This window comes from Microcaecilia unicolor, chromosome 11 (genome assembly GCF_901765095.1).
Source record: "Microcaecilia unicolor chromosome 11, aMicUni1.1, whole genome shotgun sequence".
NCBI lineage: Eukaryota > Metazoa > Chordata > Amphibia > Gymnophiona > Siphonopidae > Microcaecilia > Microcaecilia unicolor.
Genome location: NC_044041.1, coordinates 88587722 through 88602511, shown reverse-complemented (window position 1 = coordinate 88602511; position 14790 = coordinate 88587722). Strand labels below are relative to the sequence as shown.

Sequence of the window (14790 nt, the reverse complement as noted above, 5' to 3'; positions counted from 1 at the left end):
GAATTACGTGCCTGCATACTTTCTATTGTTTTGATTACAGTTTTTTTTTTTTTTAAAGTCAATTAAAATTAGGACAGTCGGTGCTTATTTCCAATGCAGATGATGTGGTTTAGTGAAAAATGCTACAGAAATAGAATCATTTAAATGCTGGGATAGTAATTATATTTTCATTGTACCTGGTCTTGAGGTTATTAGTGTGGTAAGAGCTATCATTGGCTGATAGCTCAGTGTTAACTCTATCCAGCACTAATACACAGGAAGCAGGCTGTTGTGTTGTGCCCTGAATGTACAAAAGCAAAAGTTGGATGATGTCATGCTTATGTGATCTATATTTATGGTGTGTTAGTAACCAGACATTCACATTTATAGAGGTTTTGTGGTAATGACAGAAAAGCTTGTGGAACAATGATATGGGTGCACTGTATATTTTGACTACCTACTTAGTGGTAGGTCATTTGAAATCAAGCATGTAATGTTGGTGCTCTGTGGTAGTCTCGGTCTCTGTGATTGGCAATGCCTGTGTGATTGGGACAGTCTGTGCCTTAGGCACACAGAACCGCCGAGCGTGGAGTGAACCTCCTCTATTCATGCGACGTGTGCATATCCAGCTTTTATAAGTTTTCAGTATGCTTTTTATGGTGTTTATATATGTAATTAGTATTGCACATTGTGTTGGATGGCCCTCAATTAGGAAGGGAAGGTGACTTATAAATTTTAAACAAAAACATGAGATGTTATTAGCTTATCTTCAAGTACTGGAGCAGCACTTCTATTAGCATATGTCGTAAAACAAGGTTATTGTACATTTTAAGATCTTTTTTTTTTTTTTTAGTCTGCAGGTATTTTCTTTTGCATAAACTAGGTGCTTTGAATTTCATAAGGTGAGATGCAAACTATTTGGCGGTATATGTGCATTACTATTCCTGATCAGTTGCATTTTAAAATTTTTACTCTTGCTACTAAATGAAGACATTGGTATGGATATAATTAATACTTCTCAAATTATGTCTTAAAGGAACTAAGCTGTCAAAGTTAAGCATTATCAAAAATAACCTGGTAAAAAGCTGTTTGAAGCATACACTAGTCCTACAACTGATTAGAGTGGTTATGATAGCCACAGACTTTTTCCCATTTTGAAGGCTCCTAAGAATCTTTCTGGATTCCCTGTCAGGACCAATTCTGATTCTGCTTTGCATCAGAGTACGATGAACCCCAGTCAACAAGAGGCCTTCTCTGGAAGCTCTCAGGACTTGCAACAAAAACGAGGTAAATCCATTTTTATTTCCAAATAATTAAATGTCCATTTTTCAGCTTCCTGCACAAACTGTTTGGATTTGTTATGTGGGAAAAACCTGTTGAACTGAGGTTTTATAGCTCTTGGACTCTGAGGGTATTGGCCTCACAGAGTATTATTTCATGAGCTGATGAGCACTGTATGGATTCTAGTTTATCCATTGTGTATTATATTTGTTGATGAATTTTGTTGCATTTTTGTTGCATCTTAAGTTGCTGTGAGCACCGCCATGATAAGGCAACTAATTAAGTTGGAACAGTAACTTTTTTTTCTTTTTGAATTAGCTTAATCAAAAAAAAATTTATAATTCCAAGGCTTTATAACCCCTTTAGATAATTTGAAGCACATTCTGAATATAAGCACTTTTTCTTATACAGGATTGTTTGTGTATGTTTATTAAAAACTTTCTATATACAATGTATCACAGCAGTTTACAGTACAATAAATACAGTACTGTTGTAACTATATAAGGGATTCTGCTACCTATGCATTGACCAAGGAAAAGATGTGCCACCGGAGCCTACATTTATTTTATTTTTATTTATTTATGCATTCTTGTATATCACTGTTATCCAAAAATAAGTTTCCGTTCAAAGTGGCTTACAAATTACATTATAGGTTGACAGTTACATTATTGGTTTACTTTTTACAGATTGGAGTAGACTTGTTGTGATGGTTCACAATTACATGTTTACCTTTTGGTTGGGACTTAAAAAGATGAATTACAGTTAGTAAACGGAATAGGTGTCGGTAACTAGATTATTTATTGTAAAAATTTTAAAGAGGTAGGTTTTCAGTTCTTTTCAAAATTGAAGATAGTTCGTTATGCTTCTTGTGATCTTTGGTATTGAGTTCCACCATTTGGAACCCAGGTGGGTAAAATCCGGCCATGTGGATCGATTTGTAGGTTATGTTTCTGCAGTTGGGTAGGTGAAGAAGGAGATAGCTTCTGGTTCCTGGGCTTGCATTTCTTGGTGATAGTTCTATCATATTTAGCATGTATTCTGGAGTCAAACCAAATAGTATGTTACAGATGATGGTGCACACTTTGAAGATCAATCTTGCCTTGTTTGGCAGCTAGTGTAGTGTTTCGAGTAGTGGGGTAGCTCGTTCATATTTTAATTCCTGAATATTAGCCTTGCTGCTGTGTTTTGGACAGTTTGCAGCAATTTCAGTGCACTTTCCTTACATCCAATGTATGTTGCATACATACATTGGATGCATACTAATTGTGATAGTATTGTTGATTGTACTGTTGTCTGGAATGATTGTCGAGGAAAATAGCCTCTGATCCTTCTCAGTTGCCATAGTGTTCTGAAGCATTTTGTTGTTACTGCTGATATTTGATTATCTAATAATGTTAGGTGTTTGTCAAGAATAGTTACCAGTATTTTTAACTGTTTCGATTTTGTATGTTTGGTGGCTGATTGTGAAGTTTCGGTGATCTGTAGGGTTGTGTGGGCTAGACAGTACCAGGAATTTGGTTTTGTCGGTTTGTCTCTAATTTGAATTTGAAAGTTTCTGCCCAGTTTTTCATAAGGTCCAGACCTGTTTTAATTTTGTCCATTATTTCTCTGATACCGTTTTTGAAAGGTATGTAAATAGTGACATCATCTGCATAAATGAATGGGTTAAAGCCCATTATCTCCAGCTTTTTTCTGAGTGGAGCCATCATTACATAAGAACATAAGAATAGCCATACTGGGTCAGACCAGTGGTCCATCTAGCCCAGTATCCTGATTTCCAAACACTACTACTACTACTACTAACAAACATTTCTAAAGCGCTACTAGGGTTACGCAGCGCTGTACAATTCAAACATAGAAGGACAGTCCCTGCTCAAAGAGCTTACAATCTAAAAGACAAGAGAACAATCTAAAGACAAGTGAACAATCTAGAGGACGAGTGAACAGTTAATCTGATAGGGTGGATAGATTGGGGCAAACCAGGTCACAAATACCTGGCAGAAACCCAGATTGTAGCAACATTCCATACTACAAAATCCCAGGGCAAGCAGTTGCTTCCTATGTTTGTCTCAATAGCAGACTATGAGACTTTTCCTCCAGGAACTTGTCCAAACCTTTTTTAAACCCAGATGTACTGTTACCAGAGCTTAACTATTTGTTCAGTGAAAAAATATTTCCTCCTATTTGTTTTAAAAGTATTTCCATGTAACCGAGTGTCCCCTAGTCTTTCTACTTTTGGAATGAGTAAAAAATCATTTTACTTCAACTGTTCAACACCACTCAGGAGTTTGTAGACCTCAATCATATCTCCCCTAATCCTTTAGCCTTTTTAGCCTTTCCTCATATGAGAAGAGTTCCATCCCGTTTATCATTTTGGTTGCCCTTCTTTGAACCTTTTCTAATTCCACTATATCTTTTTTGAGATAAGGTGACCAGAATGGAACGCAGTACTCAAGGTGCAAACGCACCATGGAGCGATACAAAGGCATAATTGTGTTGGTGATATCAGAGATCCAGGAAGATGATAGCTTATTGGACATCTTACGATGCAGTATCTGGTCTTTAGGAAGCCGTTGAACCATGCGGCCACTGTACTGCTGACTCTCATATAATCGAGCAGGGTCATCGGTGTTACATGATCTACTAGATCGAACTCGCTTGACATATCAAATTGCAGTAGTAATATATTTTGACCTTGTCTTATTAGGCTTCTCAACTTAGACTGAACAATAGAACTGTGCACAGGAAAAAAATTTGTTCTCAGTTTCTTACTTTCAGACTTTTTTTCATTAGTGTTACAATATTTATAACATTTATTAGTGGAGGAATAATGTAATGGTTAGATTAGTGGGCTAAGAACCAGGGAAGTCCAGTTCAGATCCCACTTGAGCAAGTCACTTAACTCTGTTACCTCAGGTTCAAGATTGTAAGCCCTCTAGGGACAAGGTCTCTGCTTTTGAACTGAGGTCTTCCAAACTGGCCATGTAGAGGCTTTCACTGTAGTCTGTTGGAAATATATATGAGATGAATCTGCTTGCCCTTTTCTGTAATGCAAAATGGCAGAAATACTTTAATAAAACTGCCCTGCTCTGTACATTGCATAAAACATAGTAACGTAGTAAATGACAGCAGATAAGGACCTAAACCAAAAATACTACCGTCTGACACTGGACCAGTACCCAAATTGGAATAGCAAGAGACCAGTGTTTTAGGCAAATGCTTCCCAAGCCTAAATATTTGGCAAAATCTCTAATAATGAGCACTTTATAAAGAAATTTCATAAATGTAGCCCTCAGATGTATTCGTCATCCAAGTTAAGTCCCTTCAAAGACAGACCTATACGGATGAGGTTACTTTTTCATCTCATTCATAGGGCTTTCTAATGCACCAACACAAAACTATAAATTATGCTACCATGTGGTAAAATGTTTTATAAACAATACAGTGCTATTGAATATTACATTACATTACAGTCCTATTTTGTGCCAAGGCCTTATCAGTTCAAGGCAGATTACAGCTTTGAGATGCTAGAACCAATTTGTCTAGGAATGCCAGTACTATTAGACAAATAATTAAAAAGTATTAAATATTACTTGATGAACCAAAATTATAATACTGATAGGTTTTTAACTTTTTTGGAACCCCAGATAATTTCTACAAATACATATGAATACATGTGAAATGTCTTTAAACACTATTAATATTTTTCTTAATAAAAGTCACATAAATGAAGCTCATAACAAAATTCATAATAAGATCATCACTTGTCTTGTAGCAATGAAGTTCGACTTCACATCTCTATGTAAGAAATCCACATGTTGCTCAATCATACAACCAAGGTTATTTCACAGCTGCTACTAGGGTTTTCCCTTTTGAAATCTTTGCTTCAACACCAAACCTGGGGTTTCCTATTAATTTTTTTCTCAGACTCCGGTGTGGACCACGAAGTTCTAGTAGTAGGTCTTAGTCTTGAAAACTGATGACACACAGGAGAAGTCAGTGAGACCTTGAAAAAATGGCGCATTGGCAGTTTTATATTAGAAAAGCTCAGAGAGGAAGTGATGTCACTGAGTGGCATAGGTGCTTGAACTGAAATCTCTGAGTTACCCCCAACTGTCTTTAGCTATAACATGACATCACCTAGATAGGATTTTAGATAGTGCTGGGGATAAGCCAGCTGTCTTGGTACATGTGGGTACCAATGACATAGGAAAATGTGGGAGAGAGGTTCTGGAAGCCAAATTTAGGCTTTTAGGTAGAAAGCTCAAATCCAGATCCTCTAGGGTAGCATTTTCTGAAATGCTACCTGTTCCACGCGCAGGGCCCAAGAGACAGGCAGAGCTCCGGAGTCTCAATGGGTGGATGAGACGATGGTGCAGGGAAGAGGGTTTTAGATTTGTTAGGAACTGGGCAACATTTATTTATTATTACATTTGTATCCCACATTTTCCCGCATAGCAGTAGGCTCAATGTGGCTTACAGGTTCCAGAGAGGAGAGTACCAACTCCGGGAATATATACAGAATGGAAAATAGAGTAATAGTAGGTGCAAGGAAGCTGATAAGATTCCGGAAAAGGGAATACAACTCTGGGACGAATATTTAGTAGCATATAGAGAGAAGTAATCACAATGAAGCTGATAAGTCTCCGGGGATAGGACTACAGCTTCTAGTGAGCAATAGAGAGTAGGGTAAGGGTAGAAGTACACTTAATTATAACTGGAGTGGTAAAATTCGTACAGTTTGAAGTAATAGGTTTATGTGGAAGGGGTATTATTCATTTCTTAGTTCGATAGATGTGATGCATTGTTCATGAATTAGTTTGGGTCTGCTGGGTAGGCTTTCCGGAAGAGGTGAGTCTTGAGGTCTTTTAGGAATTTTGGATGGGTGTTCACAGTTTTAATGTTTCTAGGTAATGTGTTCCAGAGCTGGGTGCAAATGTAGGAAAAGCTGGATGCATATGTTGATTTGTATTTAGTCCTTTACAGTTTGGGTAATGCAGGTTTAGAAACGTTCTTGATGATTCGATGATGTTTCTAGTTAGTAAGTAGATAAGTTTGGTCATGTAGGTTGGGGCCAGACCATGGATTATTTTGTGGACCAGAGTGCAAATTTTTGAAGGCTATTCGTTCTGGGGAAGGAGCAGCCATTCCGAAAGGATGGGCTCCGCCTTAACCAGGGTGGGACCAGGCTGCTGGCATCGGCATTTAAAAAGGAGATAGAGCAGCTTTTAAACTAGAAATGGGGGGGGGGGGGGGGGGGGGGGGGGGGGGGGGGGGGGGGGGGGGGGGGGGGTAAGGCCGACAGTCGCTCAAAAGCGCATGGTCGGGATAAGGTATCTTTCAAAGATATCACCAAAACAGGGAAGATGGAGTATCCTGATAGTGAGGTTGCAAAGAGACCGTAGTAGATCAGGTGTCCTTAAATAAAAATTAGACAAAAGATTGCAAATTAATACTGTCAAGTACAAAGCATGATGTAAATAGGAACAACAAACAGTTTGAAATGTCTATATGCGAATGCCAGGAGCCTAAGAAATAAGATGAGAAAGTTAGAATATATTGCACTAAATGAAAAATTAGATATGATAGGCATCTCGGAGACCTGGTAGAAGGAGGATAACCAGTGGGACACTGTCATAGCGGGGTACAAATATATATGTAGTGATAGGGTGGATCGAATTGTGGAGGGGGTAGCATTGTATATTAACAAGATCCTTCAATCAATAGATTGAAAATTCTGCAGGAAACAAACACTAATTGGACGTAGTGTGGATTGAAATTCCATGCATAGAGGGGAAAAGGATAGTGATAGGAGTGTACTACGTTCGCCTGGCCAGGATGAACAGACGGATGCAGAATGTTAAAGGAAATTAGAGACGCAAATACGTTAGCGTTTAACTTTAAAAAAGGAGACTGTAATAAAATGAGAAGAACTGTGAAAAACAAAGAGGAGCGGCTGCGAGGGTTAAAATTTACATCAGGCTTGGATGCTGTTCAAAAACACCATCCTGGAAGCCCAGGCCAAATATATTCAGCATATTAAAAAACAGAGGACGGAAGACCAAACGACAGCCGGCGTGGTTAAAATGTGAGGTTGAAGGAAGCTATTAGAGCTAAACTAAATTCCTTCAGAAATGGAAAAAGGTAACCGACTGAAAATAAGAAACAGCATAAGGAATGTCAGTCAAATGCAAAGCGCTGATAAGGAAGGCTAAGAGGGACTTTGAAAAAAAGATTACATTGGAGGCCCAAAACACATAGTAAATTTTTTTTTTAGGTATATTAAAAGCAGAAAGCTGGCTGAAGGGTAGGGAGACACAGCCTATCTGAAGAAGGGAGGTTGGGATGGGTAGCTGAGAGGGCAGGGGGGCTACTGAAGAGCAGCGAGTAGGATTTGAGCGTTGGGGTGGGGGGGGGGGGGGAGTGTAAGCTGCACTATGGATGGTATGAAGCATGTCCAGATTAAGTGCATTTGTGTTTGTTTAACTCACTGGAGTATGCGCACTAAAAGTGAAAGGTTCTTTTATACAGTGGCATTAATAACACAAATGTGGGGAAAACAGAATTAGAGGGGTGAGGTGGGGATATAAAAAGTTAAAAGTTTGGTGACATAATGTATCATTTAGTTCTTATTGAAGTTTTTCTCATACTTGAATTATTATATCCATACTGTTAAATATGTTTATCTGGTATTGTCATCAATAAAAACGTTGAAACTAAAAGCAGAAAGCCGGCAAAAGAATCGGTTGGACCGCTACATGACTGAAGAGTAAAGGGGCAATCAGGGAAGACAAAGCCGTAGCGGAGAGATTAAATGAATTCTTTGCTTCCGTCTTCACCGAGGAAGATTTGGGTGGGATACCGGTGCCAGAAATGGTATTCGAAGCTGATGAGTTGGAGAAACTTAATGAATTCTCTGTAAACCTGAAGGATGTATGGGGCAGTTCTACAAACTGAAGAGTAGCAAATCTCCTGGACCGGATGGTATTCATACCAGAGTACTGATAGAACTGAAAAATGAGCTTGCGGAGCTAATGTGAGAAATATGTAATTTATCCTTAAAATCGAGCATGGTACTGGAGATTGGAGGGTGGCCAATGTAACGCCAATTTTTAAAAAAAGGTTCCAGAGGAGATCCGGGAAATTATAGACTGGTGAGTCTGACGTCGGTGCCAGGCAAAATGGTAGAGACTATTATTAAGAACAAAATTACAGAGCATATTCAAAAGCATGGATTAATGAGACAGTCAACATGGATTTAGTGAAGGGAAATCTTGCCTCACCAATCTACTACATTTCTTTGAAGGGGTGAACAAACATGGATAAAGGTGAGCTGGTGATATTGTGTATCTGGATTTTCAGAAACCGTGTGACAAAGTACCTCATGAAAGACTCCAGAGGAAATTGGAGAGTCATGGGATAGGAGGTAGTGTTCTATTGTGGATTAAAAACTGGTTAAAAGATAGAAAACAGAGAGTAGGGTTAAATTGTCAGTATTCTCAATGGAGAAGGGTAGTTAGTGGGGTACCCCATGGGTCTGTGCTGGGACTGCTGCTTTTTAACATATTTATAAATGACCTAGAGATGGGAGTAACTAGTGAGGTAATAAAATTTGCTGATGACACAAAGTTATTCAAAGTCGTTAAATAGCGGGAGGATTGTGAAAAATTACAAGAGGACCTTACGAGACTGGAGACTGGGCGTCTAAATGGCAGATGACATTTAATGTGAGCAAATGCAAAGTGATGCATGTAGGAAGAGGAACCCGAATTATAGCTACGTCATGCAAGGTTCCATGTTAGGAGTCACGGACCAAGAAAGGGATCTAGGTGTCGTCGATGATGATACGTTGAAACCTTCTGCTCAGTGTGCTGCTGTGGCTAAGAAAGCAAATAGAATGTTAGGTATTATTAGGAAAGAAATGGAAAACAAAATGAGGATGTTATAATGTGTTTGTATTGCTCCATGGTGCGACTGCACCTCGATTATTGTGTTCAATTCTGGTCGCCGCATCTCAAAAAAGATGATGTGGAATTAGAAAGGGTGCGGAGAAGGGCAACGAAATTGATAAAGGGGATGGGACAACTTCCCTGTGAGGAAAGGCAGTTAGGGCTCCTCAGCTTGGAGAAAAGGCGGCTGAGGGGAGAAATGATAGAGGTCTATAAAATAATGAGTGGAGTTGAACGGGTAGATGTGAAGCGTTTGTTTACGCTTTCCAAAAATATTAGGACTAGGGGGCATGCGATGAAGCTACAATGTAGTAAATTTAAAACGAATTGGAGAAAATGTTTCTTCACTCAACGTGTAATTAAAGTCTGGAATTCGTTGCCTGAGAATGTGGTAAAGGTGGTTAGCTTAGTGGAGTTTAAAAAAGGTTTGGACGGCTTCCTAAAGGAAAAGTCCATAGACCATTATTAAATGGACTTGGGGAAAATGCACTATTTCTGGGATAAGCAGTATAAAATATTTTGTACTTTTTTGGGGATCTTGCCAGGTATGTGTGACCTGGATTGGCCACTGTTGGAAACAGGATGCTGGGCTTGATGGACCTTTGGTCTTTCCCATATGGCAATACTTATGTATATACTTATGGCAATCCAACCTCATCGGCTCACATCATCTGATAATTGGATTTTGGTACTCACATTGAAGTGGCTGGAGATGAGTGTGAAGCCATCTGCAGTCAATCTAGAGGAATTTGCTTACATTGGGCCTTTGACACCAGATTGCGTGGATAGCCTCGAGATGGCAGTGTCTTCCGGTAAATGCAACCGGCACTGCTTTCTCCTGAACTCTTTGGGTCAGGAACACATGGTGCTGAGCTTGATTTAGAGCTACTCAGAGAGATCCAGGATTATCTGCAGGAAATTAAATCAGATCTTAAAGCACTGTGGACAGGCCTTGCTACTTTGGGGGCCAAACTCCAGGGCCGAGATCAATAAATTTAGGCCATCAAGTAGAAGAAACCGAATCTAGACTGGATGAACATGCACACGATGGACACCTTGACTCAGCTATACCAAAATACTCCAGTGGAAGCTCAACAGATGTGGAACAAATTTAAAGAACTTAAGCCGGTGCCATGATATCTGTTACCGTAGGTTGCCTGAGACACCTACGTATGTGGATAGCGAGGAGGTAGTGAAAAACATTGTCAGCACTTTACTCGCAGAGATCTGAGAGCCTATAGAGCCTTCAGCAGTTCGTCTCGAGAGTGCATATCAAATTCTTGGTAATCCCAGATCTAATCTGCCCAAGGATTTGGTGACCTGTTTTACTGATTTTAAATTGAAGGAGAAAATACTTTATGTGGCCAAAGCAATGGGCAATTTTCAGTGGGTGGGATTCTTATTCAATAGAGGTATAGCGAGACCTGGTGGCAGCTACTTTTAAACGGAGATCAGAACAGAAACCTGTGACACAACAATAGCACACCCAGGGCTAATATGATATGTTGCACCATCCCCTTGCCCTCCTTTTTTATAAAGATGGTACTGCTGCATCAAGTTCGCAGTCTATCAGAGGTAAGAGAACTCTTCCTGGAAGAACCTGTGATGCTGCCAGTACAGCAGCCTTCTAGACCAGCTTCTACTTCTCCCACGCAACCTAAATGTCAGTGGATTATCCACGGCAAGGGTCGCTTGAGATGACAGCAGTCCAATACTGTCTTACAGAATCCTGTACCAACATCAAAGACCTGAAGGGTGGCTTCAAAATTGGCAAATTCTTTTTTTTGTAATATTTATTTACTTTCAAATTATACATCTTATCAAAGAAGCATATAGAAATAAGAAATACTCAAAACAAAATCATTATTTTCTTGAGGCAACTACTTCTCTCAAAGGAAATAAAATTATTCATTATCGACCTCCATATTGGAAATACTTAAATGAAACCAAGATACTAATTATCATATACAGTAATTAATATTCAGACTATTACATACTCCGGATACATTCTCAATCTATCATACAGTGTCCATATGAGTTCCTAAACTTTCACGTTTACATTCTCAGCTTCTTTAGAACTCAAAAAGTCCTCGAGTTGTTTTGGATCGAAAAATTGGCAGTTATTCTGTTGATAAATAAAATGACAAATACAAGGAAATTTAAGGGTAAACGTTGCCCCAAGATTTAAAGTTCTTTGACAGAGTGCCAAAAAGGATCCGGAAAAATTCTAACTTTAGATCCAAAAAACATCGAGTCTAAGTGCTTAAAGAATAACTTTAGTACCATTTCCTTATCTATCTCAAGTGCAGATGTTACCACTGCTGTTGTCCTTTGGGTGACCACTTCTAAAGAAGACTCTAAAAAAGACGTCAGGTTCATTCCTCCATCCATAACACTGTGGTTACTTCCAGGTTTAGGTGATATTAAATTCTGGAGATAAATTACCCTTGTTATGGGTGGTAGAGACTCACCTGGCATCCCTAGGACTTCCATCAAATATTTTTTAACCATGTCAATCGCAGAAATAATTGGAGATCTGGGGAAGTTGATAAGCCGCAAATTAAGTCTTATTTGCTGATTCTCAAGATATTCCATTTTCCGTTTAACAAAATTACTGTCCTTAATTGTGGCTTTATTCAAATTCTCCAACTTCTGAATTTTATCCTCAAGCAATTTTGTTTCAGACAGCTGTCGGGCATTAATTTGCTCTTGGGTCAATAAGGCTTCTGATAGAATTTTAATTTCTCCAGCATTTTTTAACAATAATGAATGTAGCGAAGAATGCATCGAGAAAGTTAAGCCCCATAGTGAATCCATAGTGACTAGGGCAGGTTTTACAACTCCTACATTCAGCTCAGGAAGAGGGGCGTTGGAGATCTGTTTTAAACCATCTCTCATAACTGAGGAAAAATTTTTGTTAAATCTCTGTCCTACCAGGTCTCCCTCGTTACCACTGCGTTCGGTTGGGCTCCCTTCCTCGGGGGTCCTCTCCATTTCAGGCGTAGGGCTCTCCAAGTCACAAACCGCTCACTCTCTTCCTGATTGGGGAGGTGCCGCATGGACGTCGGGGCTAAGAGAAGCCCCGTCTACACTGCTGACCGAGTTGATAGAAGCTGGCCCAATAGCTGGAGAAGATGTCGCCCAGGGTCCCAGGGTTACTCCGAAACTTTCAAGCGTCATCTGCCTCGAGAGGGGGGTTCGGTAGGGGTAACAGGAGCCTCCCTCACCTTTCCTCTCTGCTTCCCCATGACAGGGAAATTCGGACTCCTCTCTCGGTTCTGTGAAAGAAAGTCTCTGAGCGCGTCTGGGGTAACGTCTCAGTACAGCGCCATCTCTACATATCTACAGCGCCCCCAGCAAATTCTTTCTATGCATGGAAGAAATGCACCAGCAGGTTAACTGATGTCTGGAGGCTTCTATTCCTCTGGAGCGGCCCTTGAAGGCATTAATAATTTTGCACATGTTGTGCCTGGTCTCATATTTTACTCAGTAGATGGACTTACTAGTGGAGTTGGAACACTGCTCTACTGTATACGATTGTTATGAAATATGTAAGTTTTTTCTTAAGGGGCGGTCACTTTCTCACTGTGGTGCCCTGGGTTCACAATTGTCAGTTTTGGGTGGTTTAGAAGGGGGTTTGGGATAGTTGAAGGAGTAGGGGGAATTTGCTAAGGGTTGTTGGTAGGCAGGCTTGGTTTTCGGTTTTGTTTTATCATCAAAAACCTCAAGATGGCTTACCAAGCTCCTGGTGTGCATGGACTTCTAGAAATGACTTAAGACCGACCTCCCTTTTTTGATCCTGATTATTAATTTGCCCATGAAATGGATATTATTTTAAAAGTTGTACGCCTAAAGGCAGATCTGGCTGCAAGTCCATGAGAAGTACTGTAAACATAAAAATTACCTCAACTTTTACTTTGCCTTGAGCCACTGTAATAAGGGAGTGATGATGGCTTTGTCTGTGAAGCACCTTTGGCAGATTAAAAGGATGGTTTGAGACAGAGAGGCATTATCTGTTCCTGGTTGTGTGGCATTGGGGTTGGATCTTTAAACGTGTATGCCCCAAATGAAGAGCAAGGAGGCTTTCTGGAGAGCCTTACTGCACTTCTGTCCTGCCATGTGGTAGGCCAACTCTTAGGGGGAGGGGACTTTAACTTAACGATCAACCCAAGAATAGATAACACAGCAACAGATGTGACGTATGCTCAGAGGGTTCAGGATAAACAACATAGTTTTTTAGCCCAATGCAACTTGTTAGATCTTTGGAGGCGTATGCACCCCGGGGTACGGGACTATACTTATTACTGACCGGTACATAGATCGCACTCTCACATAGACTAGGGGTTGCAGGCATATTGTCCCATTCTAGAACTCATCAAATCCATACTCGTACATGGTCAGACCATGCCCCAGTGGTTCATATCTTCATTACAGCCCTAGCCCCACTGGCCAGGTGCTCTTGACACTTGGATGATGCCATCTTGTAGACCGAAGTAATTTCACTCAGTTAGAAAAAAGATCTGCTAGAATACATTCAGTTTAATGATGCAGGGGAGGTGCATTTGAGGACTGTCTAGGAAGGCCTTAAGGCTCTTATGAGAGGAAAAATTATAGCTTTATAAACACACCTCCGTCGTGGATGTTTGGATAAAGAAAAGCATTTGTGTCAAGTACTAGATAGGTTGGAACAACAGGCTAAAAGGTGTTCACAGCACCTCAGGATGAGCAACTACATCATTCATGCCTAGAGCTCAGTGAACTTCAGTTGGCAGATATCGCAGAGACTTCCAATGGGAGAGGCAGGCTCATTTTGAGTTTTGTAACCTAGCCTCCCATCTATTGACTTTCTAAATTACCCCCTCCCCCCCCTAAAAAACAAAAATCCCCATATGACTCACAACCATTTCCTCGCTATATTTGATGATGCAGGGGAAAGCCATTGCACAACCGCGGCTATTCATGAAAGCTTTAGGTGATACTATACAGACCTCTACCAACCAGATGTTACCCCCACTGAGGAGGAGATGCAGAGATATCTAGATAGGGCTAATTTGCCCACACTCTCTTCACCTCAGTTGGTGGCTTTGTCTAGAAGAGGTACAGTGGGCTATCCAAAAATTTTCTGAATGGTAAGATGCCGGGTCCTGATGGCTTCTCTAATACATTTTATACATTGTAAAATTCTGGTGTCCTATTTCTTTGGGTTTTAATGATGTAGAGAAGCAATTGGAGTTGCCATATTCATGGTGCTTGGTGGTGATCACAGTTTTCCTGAAACTGGAAAAGAATCCTCAATTCTTTAGTTCATATTGACCGATCTCTCTTTTAGGATCGGATTACAAAATCTTTACAAAAATTGTGGCCAGATGCCTTCAAGGGTGATACCTTTTCTTGTCCATGAAGATTGGGCAACAAACTTTCAATAATATTTGTTGAACTCTGCACCTGATCCATAGTGTTAATAATACTAATAATAAACCTATGTTATTACTTTCTTCGTACACTGAAAAAGCGGTTGATTGGGTGTACTGGCCATTTGTTTTCAGTATTGGACAGAATGGGGTTCATGGAGAGCTATTTA

At 40.0% G+C, this 14790-nt stretch overlaps 1 protein-coding gene across 2 annotated transcripts in view; it reads left to right on the top strand.

Moving 5' to 3' along the window:
- CRTC1 (CREB regulated transcription coactivator 1) overlaps window positions 1–14790 on the top strand; it is a 253322-nt gene that overhangs the window by 134213 nt on the left and 104319 nt on the right. For both annotated transcript variants that reach the window (XM_030217332.1, XM_030217331.1), the window contains exon 5: window positions 1172–1266. In XM_030217332.1, the coding sequence (XP_030073192.1) occupies window positions 1172–1266 (95 nt within the window). The remainder of the gene's footprint in view (window positions 1–1171; window positions 1267–14790) is intronic.